Source organism: Manis javanica, chromosome 1 (genome assembly GCF_040802235.1).
Source record: "Manis javanica isolate MJ-LG chromosome 1, MJ_LKY, whole genome shotgun sequence".
Lineage (NCBI taxonomy): Eukaryota > Metazoa > Chordata > Mammalia > Pholidota > Manidae > Manis > Manis javanica.
The window spans coordinates 180,495,319-180,522,837 of record NC_133156.1 but is presented as its reverse complement, the minus strand read 5'-3'; the positions used below and the strand labels follow the sequence as shown (position 1 = coordinate 180,522,837).

At 45.7% G+C, this 27,519-nt stretch overlaps 1 protein-coding gene across 3 annotated transcripts in view; it reads left to right on the top strand.

Moving 5' to 3' along the window:
- The window catches only part of TET3 (tet methylcytosine dioxygenase 3), a 97,752-nt gene that overhangs the window by 65,930 nt on the left and 4,303 nt on the right, over positions 1–27,519 (top strand). For all 3 annotated transcript variants that reach the window (XM_073211245.1, XM_073211251.1, XM_073211249.1), the window contains 7 exons: positions 5,900–5,990; positions 12,051–12,144; positions 18,146–18,354; positions 19,559–19,709; positions 21,799–21,888; positions 22,382–22,519; positions 26,667–27,003. In XM_073211245.1, the coding sequence (XP_073067346.1) occupies positions 5,900–5,990; positions 12,051–12,144; positions 18,146–18,354; positions 19,559–19,709; positions 21,799–21,888; positions 22,382–22,519; positions 26,667–27,003 (1,110 nt within the window). The remainder of the gene's footprint in view (positions 1–5,899; positions 5,991–12,050; positions 12,145–18,145; positions 18,355–19,558; positions 19,710–21,798; positions 21,889–22,381; positions 22,520–26,666; positions 27,004–27,519) is intronic.

The following is a 27,519-nucleotide window of genomic DNA, read 5'->3' as shown; positions in this document are numbered from 1 at the left end:
CCAGATCTCAGGACAGCAAGTTTGGGCATGGGCAGGGGAGCTGCCTCCAGGGCCCACCTCGGTGGGTGTCTGAAGCTGGTGTGGGCTAGGGTCTTGGGGCTCACTGAGGTGGGTGTCCAGACCCTGCTCTCACCCAGTATTAATGTTGGAGTGGGGGGTGGGAGAATGTAAACAATGGCCCTCACTAGCACATGTTCTGTGGGAGTGAGTTCCGGCAGTTCTCCCACTGTTAAGTGATGTTCTGGTTTAGTAAATTGGCTCCATCACTTACAGTCTACCTGCTCTTTGAGCCGTGTTTTTTTACTCTGTGCCCCAAGGCAGGCCCTCAGTGAGCAGGTCCTTGAGCAGTGTCCCTCCTCACTCAGTGCAGGGCCACGTTGGGGGTGGCGTTCCTGTCATTGCCATGGCTCCACTTCTCCGGCTGCTTATGTGCTCTATCCTGGTGTGCAGAAACTGTTCACGTAGCCTTCCATTCTTCTTCCAGAGGAGCTGCTCTCTGTGCAGATGTAGATTCAGTGTGTGCAGGGGAGAAGGCGAGGTCAGGCTCTTCCTGCACTACCATCTTGAACTTCCCCACCCGGGTTTTGGATCTTTATATCTTTTTTCCTAGCTCCTTTATATCTTTTTTCCTAGCTCCTGGGATGAAGTTGTCAAGATTTGGCTTGCATTTCCTCCTTGGAATTTTCCTTTCTCTGCCCTTAACTGTGTAAGTTTTGAGTTTTTCTGATTTGGGGCAGAAGGTAGTCCCCAAAAGCTACATTATCTAGCTCTAGTGTAAGACTCTACAGGCAATCCATTACTTTGACTTGTCTCCAGACAATAGAAACTGGAATAGAGCCCAGAAGTTCTGACATATTCTTTTATATTTTCTGTATGCCATGTAGTCTCCAAGTGCCTCTCTGCTTTCAGACCACTACCTCCAACACCTATATTCTTACATTTTCCTTCCCTATCCCCCTCCCTGGCTCCTCCCTTCCTCCCCTTCATATGCTTCTTTCTGCAATCCTCTCTGTTTTATGGCTCAAATAGTGTATATTTGAAGCGAGTTGTTTTTAATCCTTTAGTTAAAAATATTCATTCGTGTAACATTTAAGCATTGATACTTTGAGATCTGTGCTAGGTGCCTTACATCTAATCTAATTCTCAACAATTCTGTAATGTGGAAACATTATTTTAACTGCTTTAAGGCTCATAGGTTTGTGTAACTTGGCCACAGTCACACAATTTGTTTGGCAGAGCCTGGACAGCAGCTGCCGATTGAGTTCATATTATGCGCCAAATACTGCGCTGAGCCCTTTATGTGTTTTACACATTAAGGCATGAGGATTAGAGAGGCTGGGAGGGTAACTTATCACAGTTCCCCAGGCCTCTGCAAAACCCATGTTCGTTCTACTGTGCCATGTTAACAAGAAAAATGTACCGTGATATGTGCCTTGATACTTGTTTTATGCAAAGTGCTCTGGGAATCCAGAGGGGAAATGGGCCTGAGAAGTCCAATAAAGTTTTACAGAAAAAAGGAGAATTTAACTAGGCCTTAAGAAATAAGATTTTCCAAAGAGAGAAATAAAGGAAGACACTGTTGTCAATGAGAAAACATGTTTAAAGACACAGGGGTATTGCATGGTTGTGTGGCAGGAGCCGTGGTGGCCATTGTGGGATACAAGGCTGGGATGTGTGCAGAGATGGCTCTATGGGGGCTCGGTGGACTGTACTCTGGAATTTGGGTTCTGACTTCTATCTAGTGTGGAGTCATGGATATGAACTGGTACAATCAGATTTCTATTGTGGTGTATAAACTAGGTATTGGATAGAATGACCTAGGAAGGCTGAGACCAACTAGGAGACACTGACAATAATTCAGGCAAGAGCCTGACCCAGGACTTCAGTGGGGGATGTGGAGCCCCCATGTGCTGACACCCCAGGTGGTAGACAGCTTCCACCAAGTTATCCACTGAGGCTGTGTACACCACTGCAGACCTTGGTTGTTTGTTTTTTAAACCAGGAATACCACTGAACTCATTTTTACAAATTTGATCTTACTCTTAGACTTATCCTTAGTGTGGGTAATGACATAAATATCTTTATGCATGCATGTTTGTATACATACTAATGTTTGTGTGATTATGTGTATACACTGTATATTATATATACTGTACTGAAATTAGCTTTTTTTCCCACTTAAAATATCTTGGGGATCATTTTTTGTCACTAAATCTGGAGCTTCCTAATTCCTTTTGATAGCTGGTTAGTATTTCATTACATTGATAATGCCATAATGTATTTATACATAATGTATTATGATAGACATTTAGGTTTCTGATATTTTTCCTTTACAAATGATGCAGTGACTATTGCTGTATATAAATATCATTCTTTACATATGCGAGTATAGCTGACACTGGAACAATGTGGGCATTAGGGGCACTGACCCACCCATGCAGTTGAAAATCCATGTATAACTTTCCTGCTCCTCCAAAACTTACTGACAGTCTCTACTGTTGATCAGAAGCCTTGCTGAATACATAAACAGTCAGTTAATATGTATTTTATATGTTACAGATATTGCATTACATATATTATATAGTATATTAAATAGTATGTTATATGTTGTATACTGTGTTCTTGCAATAAGTAAGCTAGAGAAAAGAATATGTTTTCTCAAATTGTTGCAAATTGGCAAAAAATGTTCCAATATATTTATTGAAAAAAATCCTTGTATAAGTGGACCCACACAGTTCAAGCCTGCATTGTTCAAGTGTCAGCTGTATATCCAAATACCTAGAAATAAATTTTTAGAAGACCTGAAATTCTTTGAAATTGCTGAGTCCAATGAACTCATGAGCATTTGTAATTTTAATTTATTGCTGAACTACTTTCCATACAGCCTGTTTTTCTGTACCCTCCCCAACTCAAGAAGGCATCAGACTTTAATAGTAACATATATGAAATATAAAACCAGTGCCTTTATGCAGCTTTACATATGTTTGAGCCACTTACATTTTCCTTTCAAAGAATCAGTTTTATCTTTTTTTCATTTTTCTTTTGTGTTACTGACTTTATTTAGCTACAGGAGCTTTTGATGTATTAAGGAAATTAGCCTTCTGTCTGGTATGAGTTCCAAGTATTTGTCCCCACAGTATTTGTCTTTTGTCTTGACTTTTGGTAGTTACTACTATAAAGTTTTCTTTAGTTAAATTTATTGTGTGTGTGTGTGTGTGTGTGTGGTGGTTTGGGGCTTCAGAATTTTATTTTATACTTACAGAAGACCTTCCCTCTTCTGTAATTCATCTTCCATTGTTTTTCTTTCAGAACTTGTATAATTTAATTTTTTTTTGTATTTAATTCTTTCAACCACTTGGGATATCTTTTGAGATAAGGTATTAAGTATGGCTCAGACTCTTTCCCCAGTTGTCCCACACCATGCACTGAAAAATTCATCTTTCCCTGTTGATTTGAAGTGCCATTAGATATTTTCTTACGTGTGCGTCTTACCCACCCAGGTAGATCATAAACTTCATAAACTTTTTAATGGCAACAATTAGGTATTGCTTCCTTATATCCCCTATAAGGCTGAGCATCGTGTTCTGCATAAAATAGGTATAATTTTTTACATTTAAAAACTGTGTATTATATATAAAGTCAAGTACACAAGACATTCATATATAACTTACTGAAAAGTTATAAAATGGACACCTGTGTAACCACAACCTAGATCAAGAAACAGGCCATTTCCAGCTCCCTAGGAATTCCCGTTTGCTCTTCCAGATCACATTCCTCTCACATTCCCCAGAGTCAACTCTTTTGACTTGTGACAGTAATTGCCTTTGAACCATATGAAATTGCCTTTTTGTACGGGAAAAACCCCTCTGAATGCCTGCAATTTCATATTTCAGCCTAGTAATTTTACCACCTAATGGGTCTCTAGCAATGTAGCATAGTTAAGCCTGTTTTTGAATATTATCTGAATGTGATCTTGCTGTGTTTGCTCTGTGTCATCCGTCTTTCCCTCACTGTGATGTGGTATTCAGCCATGCTGTTTCAGGTTGTTGTTTCTCACTGCTGGATATATCCCATTGTAGGACTCTACTACTTTTTATTTATCCTTTCCACTGTTGCTGGGTTAAAAGTTGGTACCAGTTTTGACTATTGCAAATAATGTTACTGTGAAAATCTTTGTAAGTATGTCTTGATGAAGGTGACTGAGATTTCTTCTAGGATAGTATCAGAAAAATAGGACCTGCTGCTTAGTATTTTTGTTTTATTTTAATTTTTGAAACAATTTTATATTATAGGAGAGTTGCAAAGTTGGTACAGAGAGTTCCTGTATCTCCTTTACTCAGCTTCCCTTAATGTAAACATCTCACATAATTATGGTATATTTAAAACTAAGACATTAATGTTGGTACAATACTATTAACTACAGATTCATCAATTTTTCCACTAACATCCTTTTTCTGTTATAGGACTTCAGTGCGGGATAGCACATTACATTGAGTTGTCATGTCTCCTTCACCATGAAACAAGCTTACCTACTGTAGTACAGTATTTGTGTAAAGCTCTTTGTTTTTAGCCTTACAGTATCCAGTCAAAACGCTGTTTTCCAGAGCTTCAAGTACATAGTCCTTTGAGTCTTTTTCTTTTCCTTAGAAAAATTCATTTAAAATGCATCCATGTTGTTGTGTGAAACAATAGTTTGTTCCTTTTACTTATTTTTAATAGCGGTGAATTTTACATAACAAAAATAGCCATTTTTAAGGGGACAGTTTAGTAGCATTTAGTGCATTTGTAATGTTGTACAACCACCACCTCTACCTAGTTCCAGAACTATCTCATCACTCCAAAATAAAGCCCATTAAACAGTTACTCTCCAATCCTCCCTCCTCCCAGCTGCTGGTAACCACCCATTTACTCTCTGCCTCTATGGATTCACCCATTCTGGGTATTTCATATGAACAGATGCATGTGATAGGTGATCTTTTGTGTCTGGCTTCTTTCATTCAGCATGTTTTTGAGGTTCATCAACATTGTAGCATGTATCAGTACTTCCTTTCTTTCTTAAAATTGTAGTAAAATATGTGTAACATAATATTTGCTGTTTTAACCATTCTTAAGTGTATAGTTTAGTGGCAGTAATTACATTCACATTATGTAGTCGTCACCACCATCTATTTCCAAAACTTTTTTATCACCCTAAATGGAAACTCTTACTAAGCAGTAAGTCCCCTGTCCCCTCTCCTTCTAGCCCCTGGTAACCTCTAATCTAATTTTTATCCCTATGAATTTGCTTATTCTAGATAGTTCATCTAAGTGGAATCATGCAGTATTTGTTCTTTCGTGTCTGGCTTATTTCACTTTGGATAATGTTTTCAGGGCTCATCCATGTGGTAGCATGTGTCAGAACTTCATTCCTTACTATGGTTGAGTAATATTCCATTGCATAGATAGGCCACATTTTGTTCATCTGTTGATGGACACGTGTTGTTTTCACTTTTTGGCTCTTAGACATAATGCTTCTATGAACACCGGTATACAAGTACCTGTTTGGGTCCCTGTTTTCGGTCCTGTGGGGTGTATACTTTGGAGTGGAGTGGTTTACTGCCTCTGGTCTAGAACATGTACAGTGAATTTCAAAGTGGTTAGATTATAGCCTTGACAACATTTGGTTTTATCAGATTAAAATTTTTTGCCAATAATAGCCATATATAATGGTATTTTGTTGTGATTTTAATTTCCTGATTATTCCTGTATTTCCTGATCTTTGATGGAGTCAAACACTTTCACATGCTTACACATCCTGTTTTGTAATGTGCCCATTAATTTTCCTATCGGTAGTTTACCTTTCTAAATTGATGTTGATGAATTGATGTTACCAAATAATATTTACTCTGTGTTTCTGCAGAACAAATAGTGGAGAAAGATGAAGGTCCATATTATACTCACCTGGGATCTGGCCCCACAGTAGCCTCCATCCGGGAACTCATGGAGGAGCGGTGAGTGATGTGCAAATGTTCAAGGAGGAATGAGCGAGTGGTTAATAGACTGGATTTTAAGCACCTCTCATTGTCATTGCCTTTACTAGATAAAATACAGAAAGGAAGCCTGGATATCCAGGCTGTGGAAGGTTGAATGTGGGAATCTCACCTTCTGGGTTTCTGTCTGTCTGTAGGTCTGCTGTCCATTATCTTCCCCTCCCTTCTTTCTCTTTCTTGAAATATTTTTATTGAAGAAATGTTGTTAAATGATTACACATCCTATAGAGTTTCTCATGGTCTGAATTTTGCTGCTGGCTTTCCTGTGGTATTGTTTAACAAGTTCTGACCTCTCTACATCCTATAAATTGGTAGATCTGAAGGCTTGATCAGAATCAGATTGCTATTTTTTATTTCTTTCTTTCTAAACTGCTTTGTAGGTGGTATTTTGTACCTCCACTAGGAGGAATATGTCTCATCTTTAGCCAGTGGATGCCTATTTAGGTTGTCTCCTGAGTTCTTTTTCATGATCCTAGGAGTCTTTAGTAGCTTTCTTTATTTCTTGTGTGACAGTGTGTCTGGGCTCACATTGTACATTTATCCAAGAAGTTCTGGTTCCTTTTCTTGGGAGAAAAAGTATTTAGAAAACAGATGGTGGTGCTACAGGTGCTTGTTGTTTCTAGGCTATTTCAGTTCCAGAGCTGAGATGTATGTGTAGTTTTTGATTTTTGTTACTGTTTAGTGGTTAAATACATCATGAGTTTATACTGACAGTTCCAGTTCAAGCTCAAGACTACAGGGTTTTTACTTACGAGCTCTGTTTTACTTTTGATGCAGTTTGTAGATAGAGGTTCTATACATACATGCCCCAAACAGATAATAAAGACTATGGGTCCCTGTGTATGGAGAATTGAAATAGCTTGCCAACTGAGAGCATGTGGATGCTGGAGTGAGACTGAGGTCCAGTCCTGGCCCTGCCACTTACTGTGAGCCCTTGGGCAAGTTGCTCTGTTTCTCTGTGACTCAGTTTTCTTATCTGCAAAATGGAGGTGATGATAAAAGTATGTACACTGTAGAAGAGTTGTGAAGAGAAACACAATTGATGTCTGGAAGGCACTTAGTGCTGAGTATTAATGCAGGACATCTGCCTCATATACATATGTGCTGATTGCATTTTTATAGTAAAGGCAAAGATTATGCAGACATAAACATGTTTGCTCATACATAGTACATACAGATGTGTGGAAGGCCAAATGGCAGAGAGTTTCTACAAATTTGGAAACCAAATTTTGTCTGACCAGGGGAGCCAAACTAATCCTGTCATTAATGTAGCGGGGAACATAATTTTGAACTGAAAAACTGTAATGGCATTCCTGAATGAATAAAAGGTGAGGTGGGTGCAGGACGGTGATCTACCACAATCACTCTTAATGATCCTGCACCATCTGGAAACATGTATATTGAAAATATCCATCAGAAAAGCACTTGATGAAAGACCCAATCTGTAAATTCAAGCCTGGCTGAAGGGCACCCGTGAGGCTGTGACAATGAAACATTCAAACCAGGGTGTGTGCTGTGCCTGCTTCCCTGCACATGCCCGGAGGAGGATTCGGTGTGGCTCCCGAGTGGGCACGGCCATCCTTTCAGCCAGTGATTTCCATCTGCAGGTTGAGAGCTGGGAGGGAGTCAAATGTACAAGTTTCAACTGGGACAGTTTTTGTTTGTATTTGTTTCTTGGTAATGATTTTAATAACTTTAAAAATAACTTTTAGTTATAGAAGAGTGCTTTGAAACAAGGATTAAGAGAGAGTGATAAAATTGAAATTTGTCCTTTTTTTTCCCTTCATTGCTTTAAAAATAACAGCAAGTGTAGCTTCTTCAGAAACTGATCCAAGAGAGGAATTCCTCTCAAGACCAGGAATGATTGTGTTTTTCCTCAGCAGCTGGTTTATTTTTATGTTTAGGACCTTGTAAATCATATAACAGATTGTGTTTCTATCTTTATATTGGCTGCTAGTAAGCTTCAAGCCAAATTTGTGTACCCCCATTACAAGGAATGTAATTCTCATCTGTGGTCTGTGGGAGCCTATTCAGATTCACTCCTGACTCCTTTTGACATGGCCCTAAGGAATCTTCTTTAGCTTCTATATTTCTCATGTGATGAAATATTCCAGGCTTATCTCAGAAATACACACAAGACCCCACTGTTAGCATTTTGTGTACCAACATCAATCATGCCCATCTTTCTCTCCCTTTACTCTGATTTTATCACATTATTTTTATCTTATAAACCTCTTTTTTAAGTTCCTTTCTAGAACGAGGAGAATGGGTGGTTGATGAAGATCTCCTGGCTGGGGGTCTAGTCTGTGAATGGTCTTTGCCTAGACCTCGCCCCAGCCCCCAGCCCTCTCTCCACATGACCACTCTACTGACAGGAGTTAGCCAAAGGCAGGGAGGGGAAGCGAACTGAAATCAAGATCTTGATGCTTTTTGTTCTCTGGCAAAGATTTGGAGAAAGGAGCAGGAGGTCGAAACAAATCCTAAAATAGTATCCCAATGTATGGGTTTCATACTTTATGGAACCCAGGTCCTCAATGACCTAGATAATTGGAGTCAGTTGTTCAAATCCATATCTGAGAATGGTGCGCTGCACACAGCTGCAAGTTCTACAGCTGGGGATGGCATTCTCTGCAGCCTAGGAGTTCATGAAATGTTCATTCTAGAGACAGCCAATACTGTTAGCAAATCCTTTGAGTTTGGGGAAACTGGTCTCATTACTGTGAGATAGAGGTAACCCAAAAAACACAATTTTAGATCAGTGGTTCTCAAATCCAGGCATACTTCCCAGGTGATGCTGGTTCCAGCTCCACTCTTTGAGAACCACTGGCTAAGATGACAGGTTACCCTTTAGAATAAGGTTTCAGCCTATATTTCCAGACTGAGCCTAGGGCCTAGGAATTTATCTGTATCCTAGAAGGGCCTCTTAATAATAGGCCAGAAATTAAGACATTTAAGAAAAAAAGAGCTAAATCTAGAGTTGGTTGGTTATCTTTAAGCACAGACAGTCTGGTTTTTAAAAAAAACTCTAGCTGATCAGATAGCTCTTAGCCCTTTTATTTGCTCTTAAATATGAAGTTCAGTGCAGGAAGTGTTTCTTGCATGGGAGGGATGGTGGGGAAGGCCTTGGTCAGAAAGCGCACGTCAGTGTCCTCAGCTCACCCTGTTGTCAGGAACACAATATCCTGTCCTTGTCGGTGACAGCAATGTGGTCACCTTGAGCTGTCCTTCCCACAGGACCCCAGGACACACTGAGTGCCAGGCTCTACACTTGGGGGCCACTTTCTGATAAACGTTTGCTGAACTGCAAGTTTTCCAGGAACCAAACAAAAAAAGCCTCACTATCTGGTCTTCTCCCCTTGAGCCAGACCATGTTATATACCCCACCCCCCCGAGTCCTGTCTTTAAACACGTTCTATAAGGGACCAACATAGCCTTGAAATTTAATGTAATTATCAGAAACACTTTTTACCTCTTCACTGAGATCATGAGTGAAATGGAGAAGATTGAATTCAAAGAAAACTTGTATCAGCTATGAAAAAGTCGTTTTCTTTTCCAATTACAAAAATAAAACTTGCCTATAAAAGGCTTTTTAAAAAGTTCCGGGTGAGTAAAGCTCCCCAGCAATTATCTTTCCTAGAAGAAACTCTCTTAAATATTTGATGCTTACCTTTCCATTTTTTCTAAACATTTACAAAGATATACATATGTATATAGGGACATTTTAAACCAAATGGGACCAGTCATAATATACCCACTGTTTGCAACTGCTTTTTTCCCCTACTTAATTTCTTCCATGTTAGTACAGATAATTCTGTCAAATTCTTCTTGATGGCTATGTGGCTTTCCAGTATATGGAATTATTTTATAATATTTGTTATATTTTGTTATACCAGTCCTATTCTAAATATCTAAGTTGTTTCTAATTTTTGTTACTGATGTGAAAATGAATATCTTGTTCCAAATCTTGGTATATTTATAGAGTTGTTTCTGAGGTAGAGATTCCCAGAAGTGGGGTGGATGAGATAAAGAATATAGGTTTCCCCTGCTATCCAAAAATAGTTTCTATGAAACCTGTCATAAGCCAAAATTCTGGAAAATGAACAAGCAGTTGCTACTAAATTTATATGGAGAAATTCTGAGCATTCCCAGACCCAAAAGATAACCCCTCTCTTAGGCTTTTCTGATACCTCAGGACACATCTTGCTAACAGATGCACAAAATAAATGGAGATAAAAGTGCAGATGCCTACAGACACAGAACAAAGCTCTGACTGCTCAATGCTGAGATGTGGAGGAGGTTCCCTGGGGCGGAGCTGGGCGGGGCCCCCTCAAGGCTCGGGGTTCACTGCCTCCTTAAGGGCCCTTGCAAAACAAACGCTGAACACTATTTTTGCTTTTCGCCTTTTTTCATAAATGTGAAAATCCTATTCAGATTTCTTTTGGTTAGTAAAAACAGGTACTAATATAGGTCTTCATAAAACTGAAGTAACAATGTGAGCTTTTGAAAAGTAGGGGAGATCTGTGTGTGTAACTGTAGACGTATGTGTGTAGAGAATGTGTGCAACTGTAATAGCTATAATAACATTTACCTCTATCTATTAAATATATTCAAATAATATGTCATGACCAAATTGGATTCATTGCAGATATACAAGGATAGGTTGATTTAGGCGGTCTGTTAAAATAGCATACCATGTTAATTGATCAAAGGAGAAAAAGAATCATCTTTGTCTTTAGATGCTAAAAATTTTTCTAATACAAGTAATCAACTCTTGATTAAAAGTCCTTAGACCAGGAAACCCTGAGTAGAACCTTTCAAAGTAAGGCAGTCTCTGTCCCTCTTTATGCTCAGTGATGAATAGTTGGAAACATTTCTGGTGAAGTCAAGAAATAAGCAAAGATGCCTGCCTGCACTCAGAAGTGCTGGCCAGTACAGAGAGACCGAGACTGAAATAGAGTCATAAAGAATGGCGAGGAGGAGGTGGCAAATGACCATTATTTGCAGATGATATTATATTATACCTGAAAACTAAAAAGCTATTAAAAATACAATGATTCTCCTTATATTACATTAAAATAATGGAAGATGGTCATTTATATTATTAAGAGTAATTAATATTTATTGGCCTCTTCCCTCGTGCCAGGAACTTCAAAGCACTTTAAATACTCTTTATGGATTCTTTCATGTGATCTTTTTCCAAGCCTAGGAGGTAGGAACCATTTTTATCTTCATTTACAGATGAGGAAAGTGAGACTTAGGGAAGCTCAGTCGTTTGGCCTGGCTGTACCCTGGAGCAAAGTGTGGCTGGCAGGGGTGGGTGCGGCACCCAAGCCAGTCTGTCTGACTCCAAGGCTGCCCTCAACCACCGTAGGCCTTGCGCAGGTCGATTCAGCTCCGGGGCCACAGTTTCGTCACTCTGATGTGGTGTGGTTGAACGGGTGGTCTTAGAGTTCCTGGGTGTGTGCACGCATGCACGGGAGCATGTGCAGCAACCAGGCATGTGTGCTGTCCAGGCAAGTGTTGGAGCCAGTTTGCGCTTGGTTAGGATCGCTTCCTCCCGGCCCCACCTGCCTTTCCTCATCTTGTTCACATGTCAGCTGGGGACTGGCTGAGAGAGAACATTAAGGGTTCTCCATGTATTTGCTTTTGTTTATTGAGTTTAGGAAGAACTAATTTTTAAGGTGACTCAGCTCACAGGGTTGGATACAAAAGCCTGTTTGACTTTGGTTTGTGTAGCCTTCCTGGAGGCTCAGAGGTAATAATGAGACATTCAGCTCGGCTGTCCCTCTGCCCTGGGACAGAGCTGGGCCAGAGGGACCAGAGGCCCTGGGAGTCTGTCGGTGCCACTGTGTCCCCAGAGGCTGTAAGCACAGAATAAACATGTGAACCCTCTCTCTTCCTTCTCTGTGCTCCCACAGCAGCTAGAAACCCAAGCTGAAGCACGCAGAGACTTCCATCTTATTGAAAGTCACTCTGCTTTGGAGTTCCACTGTACTAATGGTGTCTTGTCTCCCTCTCCAGGTATGGAGAGAAGGGGAAAGCCATCCGGATCGAGAAGGTCATCTACACTGGGAAGGAGGGGAAGAGCTCTCGTGGCTGCCCCATCGCAAAGTGGGTGAGTGTCGGAACCCCGCAGCCAGGGCTGTGCCCTGCTCGCTTCACTGCAGGCCGGCCTGGGTGTGTGGAGGAGCCAGACATGTTTACTGGCGGAACCTAGCAGCCTGCCTCTGTGCTGGTTAGGATCATTTTCCCTCAGCTTCAGCCATCTGTCCTCATTTGGTTTAAATGTCAGCCCTGGTGTCCTGGGCTAGCCTCAGAAATGCTCTAGTCATTATGCTCAGCTCATACTATCTCCAGGCTCAGGCTGTAGGAGGGCAAGAGGGGAAGCTGGAGATGCCGTCTTACTCAAGGCTGGGCCCGCTGTGGACCGTTTGACTCCTCCGCCTGCTCCGCGTGTCCTGGAGCTGGCAGTGTTCCTGTCTTCTGTCCAGGAGAGCTAGGCTCCAGGCAGGGGCTGTCACAGCCTTGCATCTGCTGTGCTTCTGAGCCACTGTTTGCTATCAGGCAGCCTGAGTGTCTCAGCAGGGGGAATGTCATGACTCAGACCCCAGTTTTATGCAAACAGAGTTTTCTGGCCTTGTCCTCCATTCCACAAGGACTATTCAGAACCACTGCAGAATCAGCACTCAGGGGCAGCACAAAGGTTATCAGGTAGCTGTGAGCCCAGCCCTGGGTGGAAAATGGAGAGCTGTGCCCCAGTGTTCAAGCTGCTTATGAGGTAGAGACACATGAAGTAAAAGCATGGATGCTTCAGTGATCAAAGTCTAACTTTGAGAGGCATACTCGGTGCCGTAGAGTTCAGGGGTGAGGGATCTGAGTGGCAGAAAGACTGTCAGGCTACGTTTCCCAGAGAAAGGGGGCATGTGTGGGACCTGGAGTAATGGACCGAGGAAAGGGCAGAAGCATTCCTGCTGAGGGGAGCCCTGTGAGCAAAGGCAAAGGGCTGGCTGGACGTCCATGTGGCTCACTCGGAAAGGAGGTGGCATGATGAGCTTTGTCACCCTGTGTCCATCTGGACACATGCCTGTGTTTCTCTGGTATATGCCCCTTGCCTTAGCACCTCTGTTTTTAATGAAAATAAAAAGCATCTGAACCTGACCTACTACATGCTTAGTTTTAGCAATTTTCCATCAATATTGCAGAATTATATATAACCAGAGAATCTGGACCCACTTAGAGCACTCTCAGGCTGGAAGAAGCATGTTGTCCCACCCTTGTGAAAGGTGGTCATTGCCATGGGAGGTAGACTGTGCCTCCTGTGGCTAATTAGGTGGGCTGTTAGTCCACCCAGAGACCCCATGGTGGAAGCAGCACCTGCCCACTCTCCTGCTCATTCATGCAGTCCTTGAGGAGTTTCCACATGTTGTCCAGGAAGCTGAAGATCCATCGGGCATTGGTAGAGCTAGGGACTTACCTGGCTTCAGAAACAGTTGGCACCTTAAGGAAAGAAAATAGCCAGCCATGTGGATGGCACTGAAGGAGAGAACATGCATTTCTAGTCCGTGGAGATGCTTCATGACCAGCGCCTGGTGTCCCTGCTGAGGACTGAGCAGGGCAGTGCTGGGTAAAGCACGGCTCAGTTCCCAGGACAGCAAGAGGGAGGCAGTGATGGAGGAGGGCCAGGCACGGTCCTCCATGGTCTGGGGGCAGACACCAGAGCAGAGCACATACAACCCAGTGAACTTGAGGTTTTGTCCAAAGGATGGAATAGCTCATGGGTACCACCAATCCCTTGTGGCAACACTGCTTTTGAAATAGAAGCCCAGACGGAAGGGAATGCATAGTGACAGTGTTCCAGAGATGGGGAAATTCCTGTGTCTGATGAGCAAAGGTAAAAGGAGAGAGGAAAGAAATAGTTTTTTAATGAGAAGAGCAAATGGCAGTAGATCATAGAAAAGAAAACAGTCGTGCTGAGCGGAGTTTTTCCTTGTTGAGCTGCCTCTCTTTGGGTGGTGGGCTTCTCCTGTTTTTTGCCCGCATAGCCACCAAATGCCCTGTATATTTTAGTCGCAGGGTTCATCTAAAGGGTTCAGCCTGCTTGGAAGTTGGGCAGATCTTTGCTTTCCCTGCTCCCCTGAGGAAGAGGCCCACAAATGCCAAGAAGGACAGATTATTCTTGGTGGCAGTGTGGCATCCAAAGCCTGTGATGGATGCCGCCTCCTGTGGCTTTCCTGGGCACACCCCACCCCTGTCCCATGTCCAGAGCCTGGATTTTCTTTCCCAACAGGGCTTCATATCTGTGTTTGAAGCCTAAACTTCCAACCAGCCAGTACCTTTGGCTAAAAGCAATGTGCCTGGCACATTCTAGACTTGACTGGCAACAATCCTGGGGGACAAAGTCGGGGTGTACCATGGGTGCCCAAGGAATATGTGTGGAGAGAATGATCTAAGAAAGCAGGGGGCTCACCCAGAGAGCTGATATTCAGGTGGCCTGTACAAAGGGTGGGCGACACCAAGCATGGGAGCAAGAGGGTGACCCAGGGAGCATTCTGAAGTCTCAGAACACACAGGCGTGCCAGAAGCAAAACCCCCATACAGCAGAAAGGGGCTGTGGGTAAGAGGTAGCCCAGGATGCTGCTTGGGCTGGTCTGTAAAGATAACAGCGGTCAGAGGGCAGGCATTTGCGGTTCATGAGGTCATGATGGAGCAGACTTACTAGGGACCTAAGGGGTTGGAATTAAGGCCCAAGAGTGGGAATGTGGGAGGAAGGATTTGGGCTTCTGAGCATGCTATGCTCCTAGGTTCAGTGTTCTGGGAATGCTGCCCAGAGTCTGGGTGAGAGTCCTGATTCTGTGAGGGCGTGTGAACTGCGGGTGTGGTCGTGCTCGGGTGGTGGTGTGTTTGTGCCTTCTGTTGGCCTTTGACGGTTAAACTTTGTGCGTTTCATCCTGCTGGGTTCCTCCAAGAGTGTGGGTAGGGAGCTCCACCTTGTTTTCTTATAGTTTTTCTGAGTGTAGCTATATGCTACAGAGAGCTATCTTCTATGCCTGGTCACATCTATGTGTTTGGCACTTGGGAAAACAAAAAGACGTGGCTCAATCTCAGCTTGACAGGTCGGTGTCTCCTGTGTGCTCTGAAAACAGGTCACCGTGAGCGCAGTCAGCCAGGGCCTGCCCCAGGTACTGAGCAGAGGAGGAGGACAGTGCCTCAGAACCCCTAGCAGCAGGCACTGCTCTCTTACCAGCGCCTGGGATGCGCGCAGGAGCCCATGACAGGCCCAGCTCCGTCTACAGGAGGCCAGGCCATCCCACGGGGAGTTCTAACACAGCATGTGATTGACTGATTGATTATTAAGGTATTATTGATAATAGTACTTTTTTAATTAAGGTATCATTGATATACAATCTTGTGAAGGTTTCACATGAGAAACACTGAGGTTTCAACATTCACCCAAATTATCAAGTCCCCCCCGCCCCATTGTAGTCACTGTCCATTAGCATAGTAAGATGCATAGCATGTGATTTAATGGCATGTTTATGTGTTACTGATCCCAAAAAACAATTTAAAAAATAGTGATGTAATCGATGCTTCCGTGGTAGGGGCACCATTGTTGCTATGGCCCAAAGTTGGAACTCATAGCCCCAGATATGCGTTTTGTTTAGCATGCAAAGTGTCCTTTAAAATTTTGAAAGAAATTCGTTGTATGCTGCAACAAAAATGAACCTTGAGGATGTTATACTAAGTGAAATAAGCCAGTCACAAAGGGCAAATACTGTATGATTCCACTTGCATGAGGTACCCAGAATAGTTAGAGTCATAGTCAGAAAGTAAAACAGTTGTTACCATAGGCTGGGATTGGGGTGAAATGGAGAGTTACTATTAAATGGGTACAGAGTTTCCATGTGGGAGGATAAAAGGGTCTAGAGATGGACAAAGTTCTGGTGATGTTTGTATAGCATTGTGAATGTACTAAATGCCACTGAGCTTAGGGCTAAAATGATAAGTTTTATGTTAGGTATATTTTACCACAATTTTGAAAGTTGAATTGGGTGCTCACATCTTTAAAAGGGGAGATTTCATGTAAAAATCTGCATTTCTGTTTTCCTCTCCAAAACTGGAAGAGGTAGCTACGGTGGGCTGGAGTTCCCACCACGCACAGTGGAGAGAAGGCCTGGCTTCCTCCTTTTCCAGGGACACATGCTTTTTCATTTTGCATGGTGTACACCACTCCCTGATTGTGCATCTGGCCCACTTTCCTTATTTATATCACCTGCCTGCCTGCCTCTTTGAACACCTGCCTGCACTGATGTACCCATGACCGAGTCTGTCTCTAGCTCAGGCATCTCCTGACCTCCAGACCCGTCCTGCTGGGGCCTACTAGAAACAGCCCCTCGGCGTCCCAGAGTACGTCAGCCCTGGTGTGTTCCCAGTTACCTCACCAGGAAGCAACTACCACGCCCACCCACCCACCCTCCTGTACCACACCAACTGGAAGTCCATTTAAGACTTTTTCCTGTCCCTCATCCCCCGCAGTCAGGTGATGCCAAAGTCACCTTTCTCCTAAATGTCTGTGGAACCCATTCCGTTTCCTGTTTCATTCCTCACTGCCCTAGTCCATGACCTCATCCAGTTTTGCTTGTGTTTTGTCTGTGGCCTCCCAGCTGATCTTCCCGTTTGCCCTGCTTCCAACCATCCTCCCCCTTTAGAGCATGAAAGCCCCCTGCCTGGAGTCCTTTGTGGAACCCTCACCTTGAGCCCTTGTCTCTCAAGCTGCCTCTCAAAGCCATTCCCAATCTGCCCTCATCACAGGCCCCATCCTACCTGGTCACAGAATTACCTGAGATTTTCTGGGGAGATCAGCCACCTCATTTCCCAGCGCCTGGGACCCTTTGCCCTGCGGGATCTTACCTGAGCCAGGTCTGTGTTTGGGGACTGCAGAGTGAGGTGAGGACCTAGATGAGGGGCTCGCCAGACCCTGAGGAGTGGAGTGGGGCTAAGGCCCACGCTCTCTCATGTCCTTTACAGCCTCACTGAGATATAATTCACACACCAGACGCTTCACCCAGTTAAGGTATACAGTCAGTGGTTTTAGTTATATTATTTTTAAAAATTGTGTTAAGACACACATAACATAAAATTTGCCATTTTAATCATTTTTAAATACAATTGAGTGGCATCAACTAAATTCACATTGTTACGCAGCCATCACCACCACCTATTTCCAGAACTGTTTTATCATCTCGTACTGGCATCTGTACCCATTAAATAGTAACTCCCCATTCTCTCCTCCCCAAGGCTCTGGCAGCCACAATTCTACTTTCTGTCTCTGTGAATTTGACTGTTCTAGGGCCCTCCTTGTGAGGAGAATCATACAGGGTTTGTCCCTTTGTGTCCGGGTCATTTCACTTAGCACAATGTTCTCAAGGTCATCCATGTTGTGACAAAAGTCAGATTTTCATTCTGTTTTACTGTCGGATAATTTGCCACGTGGACAGGTCGCATTTGTTTACCCAGAGGCATCAGTTGGTGGACACTTGAATTGTCTCCGCCTTTGGGCTATTGTGAATACTACTCTCAACACGAGTGTGCAAATATCTGTCCAAGTCCCTGCTCTCGGTTTCCTTGGGGATATTCCTAGGAGTGGAATTGCTTGGTCATATGGTAATTACATGTTTAGCTTTTTGAGGATTTGCCAAAAATTGTTTTCCACAGCACCAAGGCCCTTGGTTTTAAACTAAAAACATACAGATATGCAGCATTTTCTCTGCAAATATTTTAGGGTAACATGAAAATGTCTGAATATATTTTGGCTTATAATTTTGTCTGTGTTTTTTTACTCTTAAGTCTATGTAAGTTATTGCAAACTTAGATTTTGTAGTAATTGCTTTTTATTTGGTTTTTTAAAAAAAACTTTTTTGTTTCCATTCCCTAAGTATAATAGTCTCTTAGCCTGTGTGGTTGCTATCACTGAGGTGTGACACCCCCATGACACTGTCCTAGAGACCTGTCCTCACCCCCCAGGTCTGGCCAGCAGAGGTGAGGGGGTGTGGCTCCCCACCCAGAGGTGCTGGGCTGCTGTGGGTAACGGCACACCTGCCCTGCCCCTTGTCCTGCAGGTGATCCGCAGGCACACGCTGGAGGAGAAGCTGCTCTGCCTCGTGCGGCACCGGGCAGGCCACCACTGCCAGAACGCCGTGATCATCATCCTCATCCTGGCCTGGGAGGGCATCCCCCGAAGCCTTGGAGACACCCTGTACCAGGAGCTCACCGACACCCTCCGGAAGTACGGGAACCCCACCAGCCGGAGATGTGGCCTCAATGATGAGTATGTGGGCAGGGTCCCAGCATGTGAGGAAAGGCACAGCAGGGCCCAATGGGGCCTGGCTGCAGATGCAGATGCTCTGGGCAGCGCCCGGGAAAGCGCTGGTCCTTCCCAAGTCCTGTTTGTCCAGCTGTCCAGACTGTGGCAAGCGAAGGCGCACCATGGACCCCCAGCTGAGGCTGGTCCTGCTTGGGGGGGCCTGTTGACGTGGCTCAGCTCTGCTGTTGAGCTCCAGACCAACTCTCAGGCTCTACTGGTGATGACAAGTATGAAAATGTGTGTACAGGTGCCCCACAAATATGAGGCATTTCATGAATGATATTCACAAAATCTTCCCTTACAGGGGCTTTTCCAAGTTTTAAAATTAAGGTATTTTTACTTACAGTAAAATTCATCCTTTTAGGTATATAGTTGGAAGAGTTTTGACAAATGTTTATAGTCATGTAGCCACCACCCTCACAATCAAGATATAAAACAGTTTCATCACCTCTCAAATTCCCCTGTGCTCCTTTATAAGAAGGCCCTTGCCCCTGCTCCTGGCAACCACCAGTCTGTTCCCTGTCCCTTAGGTTTGCAAGAATGTCACATAAGTGGAACCATACAATATGCACCCTTTTGAGTCTGGCTTCTTTCTCTGAGCACAGTGTTCCTAAGCTTCATCTATGTGTGTCAGCAGTTCACTCCTCTTTATTGCCAAGTTGTATTCCACTGCCTGGATATGTCACAATTTGCTTTTCCATTCCCCAGTTGAGGGGCATGTGAGTTGTTTGCAGATTTTATTAGGCAAAGAATCATAATGTCAGTATTTATTGTTGAAAGGCACCTGGGACTGCAGGAAGCCTGTGTTTCATGTTATTTCCCTATTGGTGTGGTCTCTGTTGGAGCTGGCCCAGACATTAGCATTAGGGCAAAATACAGACCTTACTGGTTTTTTTGCTCAATTTGTCCCACTTTTTTCAAACAACCCAGGTGCTTCTCCCCATGAAAGACTCTCAGACCTCCAGGCTCTGGTAGGAGCAGGCCAGGCTGCTCAGAGCTGGCTTTCTACCCAAGGAAATGTGGGAAAGAAATTGAAGGCAGGAAAGGATGTGGTCCCAGTTGCTGGGAGACTGGCAGATGCCAGGCCTCAGAGGGCTCCCCACAGGGGAGTGGAATATTCTGGAACCAGAAATGCATCTGTGTCCCTAACACATGACATATGTTGCAGCCGGACCTGCGCTTGCCAAGGCAAAGACCCCAACACCTGTGGTGCCTCCTTCTCCTTCGGTTGTTCCTGGAGCATGTACTTCAATGGTTGCAAATACGCTCGGAGCAAGACTCCTCGAAAGTTCCGCCTTGCTGGGGACAACCCCAAAGAGGTGAGCGGAGCTGCACAGGAGATGGGGGGACCTTCCCAACTGCCCAGTCCACTCCATGTCATTAATAGTCCAGGCGGGAAGTAGGATTTGGGCACCGTGACTTGGGTGCAGAAAATGAGCCTTGCTCTATTGTTTTAGCTGGTCTTAGCTTGCTATGCAATAAGGTGTGTGGGGTGTGGAAGGGAGCCATGGGTGAAACATTAGACTTAAAACCAATGACAGGCACCTCAGGTTCTTCCAGTTTAAAACCATTTCCTGTTTTTTTTTTGATTAAGGTATCATTGATACACAATCTTATAAAGGTTTCACATGAGCAACATTCTGTTAAAACCATTTCTTTAAGGTGAATGTTCAAATTCCTTATTAGAAATTGACTCTCTTAAAGGGCCATCTCTTCCCTCCATTCTTCCCAAGACATCTTTCTGGGTGTGGGAGGTATAGCAGGAGGAGGGGCCTCTGGGTGAGTGCTGGGCTCCTAGGGTGCCCTTCCTCCTGCTCAGCTATTGGGCGGTTGTCTCTGTGCAGCTACCAGGTTGTCTGAGCTCTTGCTGTTTCTTTGCTGGGGGCCTGGCCTGGTCTTGGGCACTGGACTGGCACCCACACTGTACAGCCTGTAGGACTAAGGCCTCCTCCCTGCGGTCTCCTCATTGGAGACCAGGCCTTTTCCCACCCACAGAACTGCTCCCCAACCCTGCGACAACAGGACACAGCCTCAGGGTCTCCCCTGCGGGCTGCGCTCAGGCTGCGGGAAGCAGGAGCATCAGGTCATCACTGCCTCCCCCTTGGCCACTACCCCTCTCTTGCGCTTGCAGTGAAGGCCATCCTGAGGGGCGGCTCCACCTGGAGTCCCAGATGCAGAGAAGGTGCAAGGCTGTCGGGCTCTGTCATTCCCCCCTCAGCATCCCTCGTTTCTGCCTGAGCTCCTGCGAAGGTGGGATACTGGGTCACTTTGCTGGGATCCAGGCAACTTCTTGATCCCAGTCTCTGCCTTCCACATCCTTCCAAGCTCCTTGTGCCAGAAGGGCTCCGCCTTTTCCACAGGGAAGGGGCTTCTCTTGGGCACATTTTTTTTTGCCACACATAAACCTCTATGCTCAGACTTACAAGCTTTGCTTTTCAGAAGCAATAGGAAGCATTTTCAAATGTAGAGCCCTTGTTTTCCTCAAAGCCTGCCTTTTAGACTATTGCATGAGCTGACTCAGGAGTCTAATGTGACACCAGCCTTTTATTGGTGGCTGCCCCTGCCCTCTTCCTGAAATAGCAAACACAGCTGCCTCTGTGAATGGAGGAGCCCCAGGGCCACCAGTAACGAGGAATTACCAGGAGTGAAAATGCAGCGGGTCAGTGTCTCACATACTTCTCCTGTGTCATCGGCTGCCATTTCCACGCAGTCATTAAGTGCTAGGTCCTCTCAGATATGCATCTCAGTTCATCTCATGACCCCCCAGGGTGTAGGCACAAGGGCACACTCACTTTACTGATGAGGTAGGTGGCGTGCCCAGGGCCACATGGCAGTAGTGGTGAAGCTGGGACCTGCACCCAGGCCTGTGCTCCCCCAGAGCTCATAAGCCTCCCCTGAGACACATGAGATGGTGCAGGTCTGGGAGCATTGAAAGCTGGGTGTCTGGCTCATGACAGGCTCTGGGCCTGGCTGGCTATGGGATTTCTAGGACAGAACTTGATCACCTATCTCTGCCTCTACGTCCCTTGGAAGAAGGACACTTGTTGCTCATGCTTTTACATGTCGGCTGTACCCACCTATGACCCAGGGTGTTGAGCATTCAACAGCAAGAACCCACTTTATGTGCTCTGAGTGGCACCGGGCCAGGGCCCAGATGCGCAGTAGCTCAGCAGTCAAGATGACTGAACCTCCAGGGCTTTTCCTGGTGAGCATTTGCATCTGTGCCTTTAAAATGGACTTGGTATCACACGCCTCCCAGAGGGAATGCTGTAAAAATGCCTGGTGGTACCTTACTTAATGCCTTCCTGCGGGCAGCCCAGTGATTGTTCTAGAATGAAGGTTAATTTCCGGTGTGCAGAGCTCACCAGGTGGGGCTGTTTGGGTATGTGTGACTTGTTCTCTCCACAGGAAGAAGTGCTCCGGAAGAGTTTCCAGGACCTGGCCACCGAAGTCGCTCCCCTGTACAAGAGGCTGGCCCCCCAGGCCTACCAGAACCAGGTGCCTTTCTCTGCCCACATGTCATCCACATCTCTGCCCAGGCTCCCTGAAGTTGGGAAATGGGAACACGGGCTCCTTTGTGCTCCTTACAGGAAAGTCCCAGCCAGAAATAGAGCAATGCTGTAGGTCATTGATAAGACCGCCTTTCACACCACCCCAACTGAATCCCAGCCCATCTCTTCTACCCCTGGTCTTCTATCCTCTCCCCCTAGTAATCCTCCATCTCCTCTGGGCTGCTTTCTACTGTGGAGGCTTGGATTTCCCTCCCCTCTTAACCCTGCATCTCCCAGATGAAGTGGGGGGACTGAAGATAATCCAGAGGGAGGTAATTGCTAGGAAAGCTCCCTCCTGAGGCCCAGGTACAAGGTGGCTGTGGTCCCTGAGCCCCTCCTCCCTGCTCCCTCCAAGACCTGCCCCACCCCCCCACCCCCACAGAGTCAGGGCCGCTCAGCTCAGGTCACTTGAGCAGCTCTCCTCACATCCATCCACACAGGTGACTAATGAGGAGGTAGCGATTGACTGCCGCCTGGGGCTGAAGGAGGGGCGGCCGTTCTCGGGGGTCACGGCCTGCATGGACTTCTGTGCCCATGCCCACAAGGACCAGCATAACCTCTACAACGGATGCACAGTGGTAAGGAAGCCTATGACCTGTGCCCCAGCTGTGGGACCATCCGGGAGGGGCCCCCAACTAGTCTGTGTGGGCAGGTGGGCTCAGAGGGGTGAGGGACTTGGAGAGAGGAGTCTCAAAATCCTGGGAGGTGCCCTGCCAGACCGCCTGTCCCACCCACTTCTCTGGGAATGTTGGAGCATGGCTGGCCTTGTCCCTATGTCCTAGGCGCCTGGAGTCCCCAGATGGTTATCTGAAGCCTGTGTCCAGGCCTCTGTGAGTGCTTGGAGTTAAAGCCAGACAACCTGATTCATTCATTGAGCACGTGCTTATCGTCCCGGGTACTTCTCTAGATTCTGGGGTATAAAATGGACAGAGCCCTGCCCAAGTATGTGATACAATGTCTGGTAGCAACAAAGGCTTTGAGGGAAGGTGAAGTGTGGGGTACGGGATGACATGTCAGTGGATGCTAATTTAGATGAAGTGGGCAGAACCTCTCTGAGGGGGGTGCACCTGAGTGGAGAGGTGATCAAAATGAGAGGGAGGAGTGGAGGCGAGAGAACTGGCAGGACTGCAGAGGCTGGGGGAAAGGATGGGAGGGTGGGTGGGGAGCAGGCGGCCAGACCCCAGAGGCCTGGCTGGGCTGCAGGTTGTGCTCTAGGAGTGATGGGAAACCCTGGGGGGCTCTTCAGCTGGCAATGGTCTGATCTCATTCATGAAGTTAAGAGCACTCTTGCATCCTGCAGATGGAGAGTGAAGTAGTGGGGGCAGGGACGTGGGCAGAGACTCAGAGAAAGGAGGCAGGTGGGAGGCTGGGACTGCCCTCCTGGCTAGAGGGGCCAAGGCTTGGGCAGGAGTGAAGGTGGGCAGGGGGGTAACGGGGCAGATTTGGGGTGATTGCAGAGGTACAGCTGAGGGCTTGCTGAGGGACTGGAGCAGGATGTGGGAGAGAAGACTTGAGGGCCACCCCTAGATTTTTATTTAAGCAACTGGGCGAGTGTTAGTGGTGTTTACTAAGAGGTAGGATAAGTGGGAGAGGCCCCAGTCTGGAGTGGAAAAACAGGAATTCTGTTTGGAGATGCCTGCTAGGTGTCCAGGGGGTGATGCACAGTGGGGAGGGCACGGTGAGGTCTGCAGAACTCGCAGGTCACCATTACTGCCAAGAGGCCGGGTGTGGTCCCCATGGGAGCAGGTGCAGATGGAGAAGGGAGGTTTGGGTCTCTAAGGGGTGGTGCCTGCTCTGTTCTCTGCTTTTTAACCAGGTCCTGGGTGGACAGGAGTCCCAGTGGCTATGGAAGAGGCAGGAGTACTGGCACATTCATCTGAAAGGGGGCTCTCAGAGTGGGTGTAGCTTGTGTCCCCCATGGAGATCAATGGCCCAATCCTAGGACTTTGTTTCTCCATCTTATCCTCTCCACTCACATCCAAGACTGAGGAAACCAGATGGTCAGGCTCCTGTCCACTCCGTATTGTGAGGGTTTCTAGCTGAAATATAGACACAGGGTGGGCCCCCCAGGACCAGGGGAGGGGCAGAGGAGGAGGAGGGACACAGGAGCAGCACAGTGGACTTATTTTGATACCAGAGCTTCTAGAGTTTGGAGCGAATAAAAGGGAATGTTTTTTCAAAAAATGAAAGTATTTTTTTCTAACTAAGTAACTCCTCATTGTAAAATAAATTAAATACTGTAAGTATAAATGAAGTAAAAATTGCCTGAAATCTCACAGAGATAACCCGTGTTAGCATTGTGATGACCATCCAGACACTGAGTGTATGTGTGTCCATACGTGCACAGCGATCTAAATCTTACCCAGGTGGGATCACTTATATATGTATGTGCTGTTCCATGACCTGCTTTTCTAACTCAAGGATACATGCAGGCAGCTTTTCTCTGTCAGTGGGTGTAGAATTACTTCAGCGTGTTCTAAGGCTGTATATTTGGCTCTGCCTGCCAAACATATAGAGGGTGACCGATCCCCTGCGGATGGACAGGCAGTAAGTGCTTCCAGGCTCACCCCTCTATAAGCCATAAATCTTTGCGCAGTGGTATAGTTACCTCCTTGAGGCCCCCGGGTAAAAATGTTTACAGGCTTAGAGTGCTTATCCTCTGGCTTACTTGACAATACAGGATTTTCTCACTCTCTTTTTAGTCTTTGCCTACCTAAGTGGCAAACACACAATCTCATTTAATTTCATGTTTCTATTACTAGAGAGGTTGAACACATTTTGCTATTTTACTTGCCCATTTTAATTCCATTTTTGTGACTACCTTATTTATATCTCTGTTGTTATTTTTTTAACCAGGATAGTCACATCTGTTGTTATCTATGTTAGGGATAAAACACAGCTTCTGCCATATCTCATGCTTTGCCTTTGGCCCTTGCTCTGTTGTTTATGACACTGAATTTTAGAGAATTTCAGAACAGGGCTGATGATCAGTCCGACTCAGAAAGTATGTACAGGTCTGGTCAGAGCAGAGCAAATCTGAAGACCACACATACCCTTGAAGAAATGCATTTGGTAGAGCATGGCCCCAAAGGAGAAACTATAGATGAAAAGATGAATACAGTTGACTCCATTAAACTCTAAAGTTTCTGTTCAATAATAAAATGCCAGAATCAAAACTGAAAGGCCAATACAAACTGGAAAACAATATTTGTAACAAGTGACAAAGGGAATGGTAACCTTCATATACAAGATCACTTTTAAGTAAGTGATAAAAAATGAATAGTCTAATATAAAAATGGACAAAAGGTATAAAGCCCACAAAAAAGGAAGACAATTAGAGAGTTGTGTTAAAATATACCCAATATTTGTTTAAATCAGGTGTGATGAGGCATGAAGATAGAAATGATTGTGATGAGGGAAGAAGTTTATTCTCACAGAGCCCTGGAAACACACCCCACTCCAGGATTTAGGGCAGGGGCGTTGGCCTTGCTGTGGTGGAGTGTGGGAGTGGGGGCTCTGGGTTGGCTGGTTTGTGTATCAAAGATGCACTTAAAGGGGGTCATTTGCTCTCACTAGGAATTAGCAAGCCCTGAGGGAGGGACAGTTCCTCCAGGATCAAGATCCCTTATCAGACATAATATGCTCTACAAGAGTAGAGAGTAAACTTGAAGAAAAAAATCACACCTCATTAATAATGACAGAAATATAAACCAACAATGAGATATTTTGATAATGAGCAAAAAGCTTTCAAGAAATGAATGGCAAGATTATCAACAATAGTAGAGTGAAACTGAAACTCACATTCTGCCAGTATGAGTGTAGCACTGGTGGTAATCATTTTGGAGGGCACTTTGACAATATGTGGCATTTCTGCTTCACAGCATTTATTCTATGGAATGAAGTATCTTGGAAAATTGAGCTAAAAGAATAAAAGTATTGCTTATGATAGGGAAAAACTAGAAACAAGGTTAAATGGTAATGAGGGATTAAACACTTTTGTACTGTAGAATATTATACAGCTCTTATATTAGGGAGAATATTTAACACGTAAGAAAATATTCATGCTATATTAAGAAGAATGAAGTTATTCTAAAGTGGTATACAGGCTATGATCCTATTTCATTATCAAAAAGAGAGTGAGTGAGAGTGTGTGTGTGTGTGTGTATGTCTGTGTGTGTCCGAAGACAGTGAGTGAGAGTGTGTGTGTGTGTGTGTGTGTGTCTGTGTGTCTGTGTGTGTCCGAAGCTTTACAGTGATTACTTCTGGGTGGTGGGATTAGAGATAATTCTTATTTCCTTTTTGCTGGCCTACATTTTCTGCTACCAGCACATATAGTTTTTAATAGCAAGTATTTTAGGAGCAAAAGGAGGCCGAGTGTTCAGGGCGAGGAGGACAATGGTGGGTGGTCTAGGCTCCATGTGGGGATAGAGCCCAAGAGCAGCAATGCTTGCTGGAGGGCCCAGCACGTGTGTCAGTGCTGACCAGCCCCTTTGTAGCCATGTGACCCTGGGCCAGTCATCTTGTCTCTCCCGGTCTTATAAGGACAGCATGGACATACCTGGAAAGCTATGGAGCATATTCTAAATGTTAGTGATATTGTTACTCTATGAGCCAACATGCATGTGCTTTTAGACATCCCAGAAAGCTGCGGCGGGGAGGGAGCTCTTGCATGCAGTGCTTGGTGCGCCTAACTCCATGTGCCCTCCCTCTCTCTGCTTGGGGCAGGTCTGCACCCTGACCAAGGAAGACAATCGCTGCGTGGGCAAGATTCCTGAGGATGAGCAGCTGCATGTGCTCCCCCTGTACAAAATGGCCAACACGGATGAGTTCGGAAGCGAAGAGAACCAGAGCGCAAAGGTGGGCAGCGGAGCCATCCAGGTGCTCACCGCCTTCCCCCGCGAGGTCCGGCGCCTGCCTGAGCCTGCCAAGTCCTGCCGCCAGCGGCAGCTGGAGGCCAGGAAGGCGGCTGCTGAGAAGAAGAAGATGCAGAAGGAGAAGCTGAGCACTCCTGAGAAGATCAAACAGGAAGCTCTGGAGCTGGCCGGCATCTCCACGGACCCAGGTGTGTGGAGAGAGGGTGCCCACTGGGGTGACATTGGTACCGCCAGGTGGGGGGCCCTGGACATCTCCCTCACCGCCCCTCGTCCTGCCTTGAGCTAGAACTCCAGGCAGAAAGTCCCGGGGCTTCTCTCGCCATCTAGACCATCCTGTTACCTGGACGCTGTTAGTCATCACAGTGTCTGCAGCGGCCACAGGACACCTGGAGGCACTAGGGAAGCCCAGTGCAAAGGAGGTGTTCTTACCTCCCATGGAGGGGCTGGGTTTCCCCTCCAGCTTGCCTGCTCCCCCTCTCTAAGGCTGCAGAGCACACCACAGCTTCAGGCAGGTGGCCCACGGTGGGGACAGCAGGGGTTGTATGTGTGGGACAGCCCTCATCTCTCCTGGTCCTTGTCCCTGCAGTGGCCAGCACAAGGCAGTGCCTCGCTGAGGACTTATGGAATCTGCTGGCTTGTTGCAGGGGGAGGTGTGCAGAGGGGCTCTGCCAGCTGCTTCTCCCAGGGCTCCAGGGGGCCCGGGC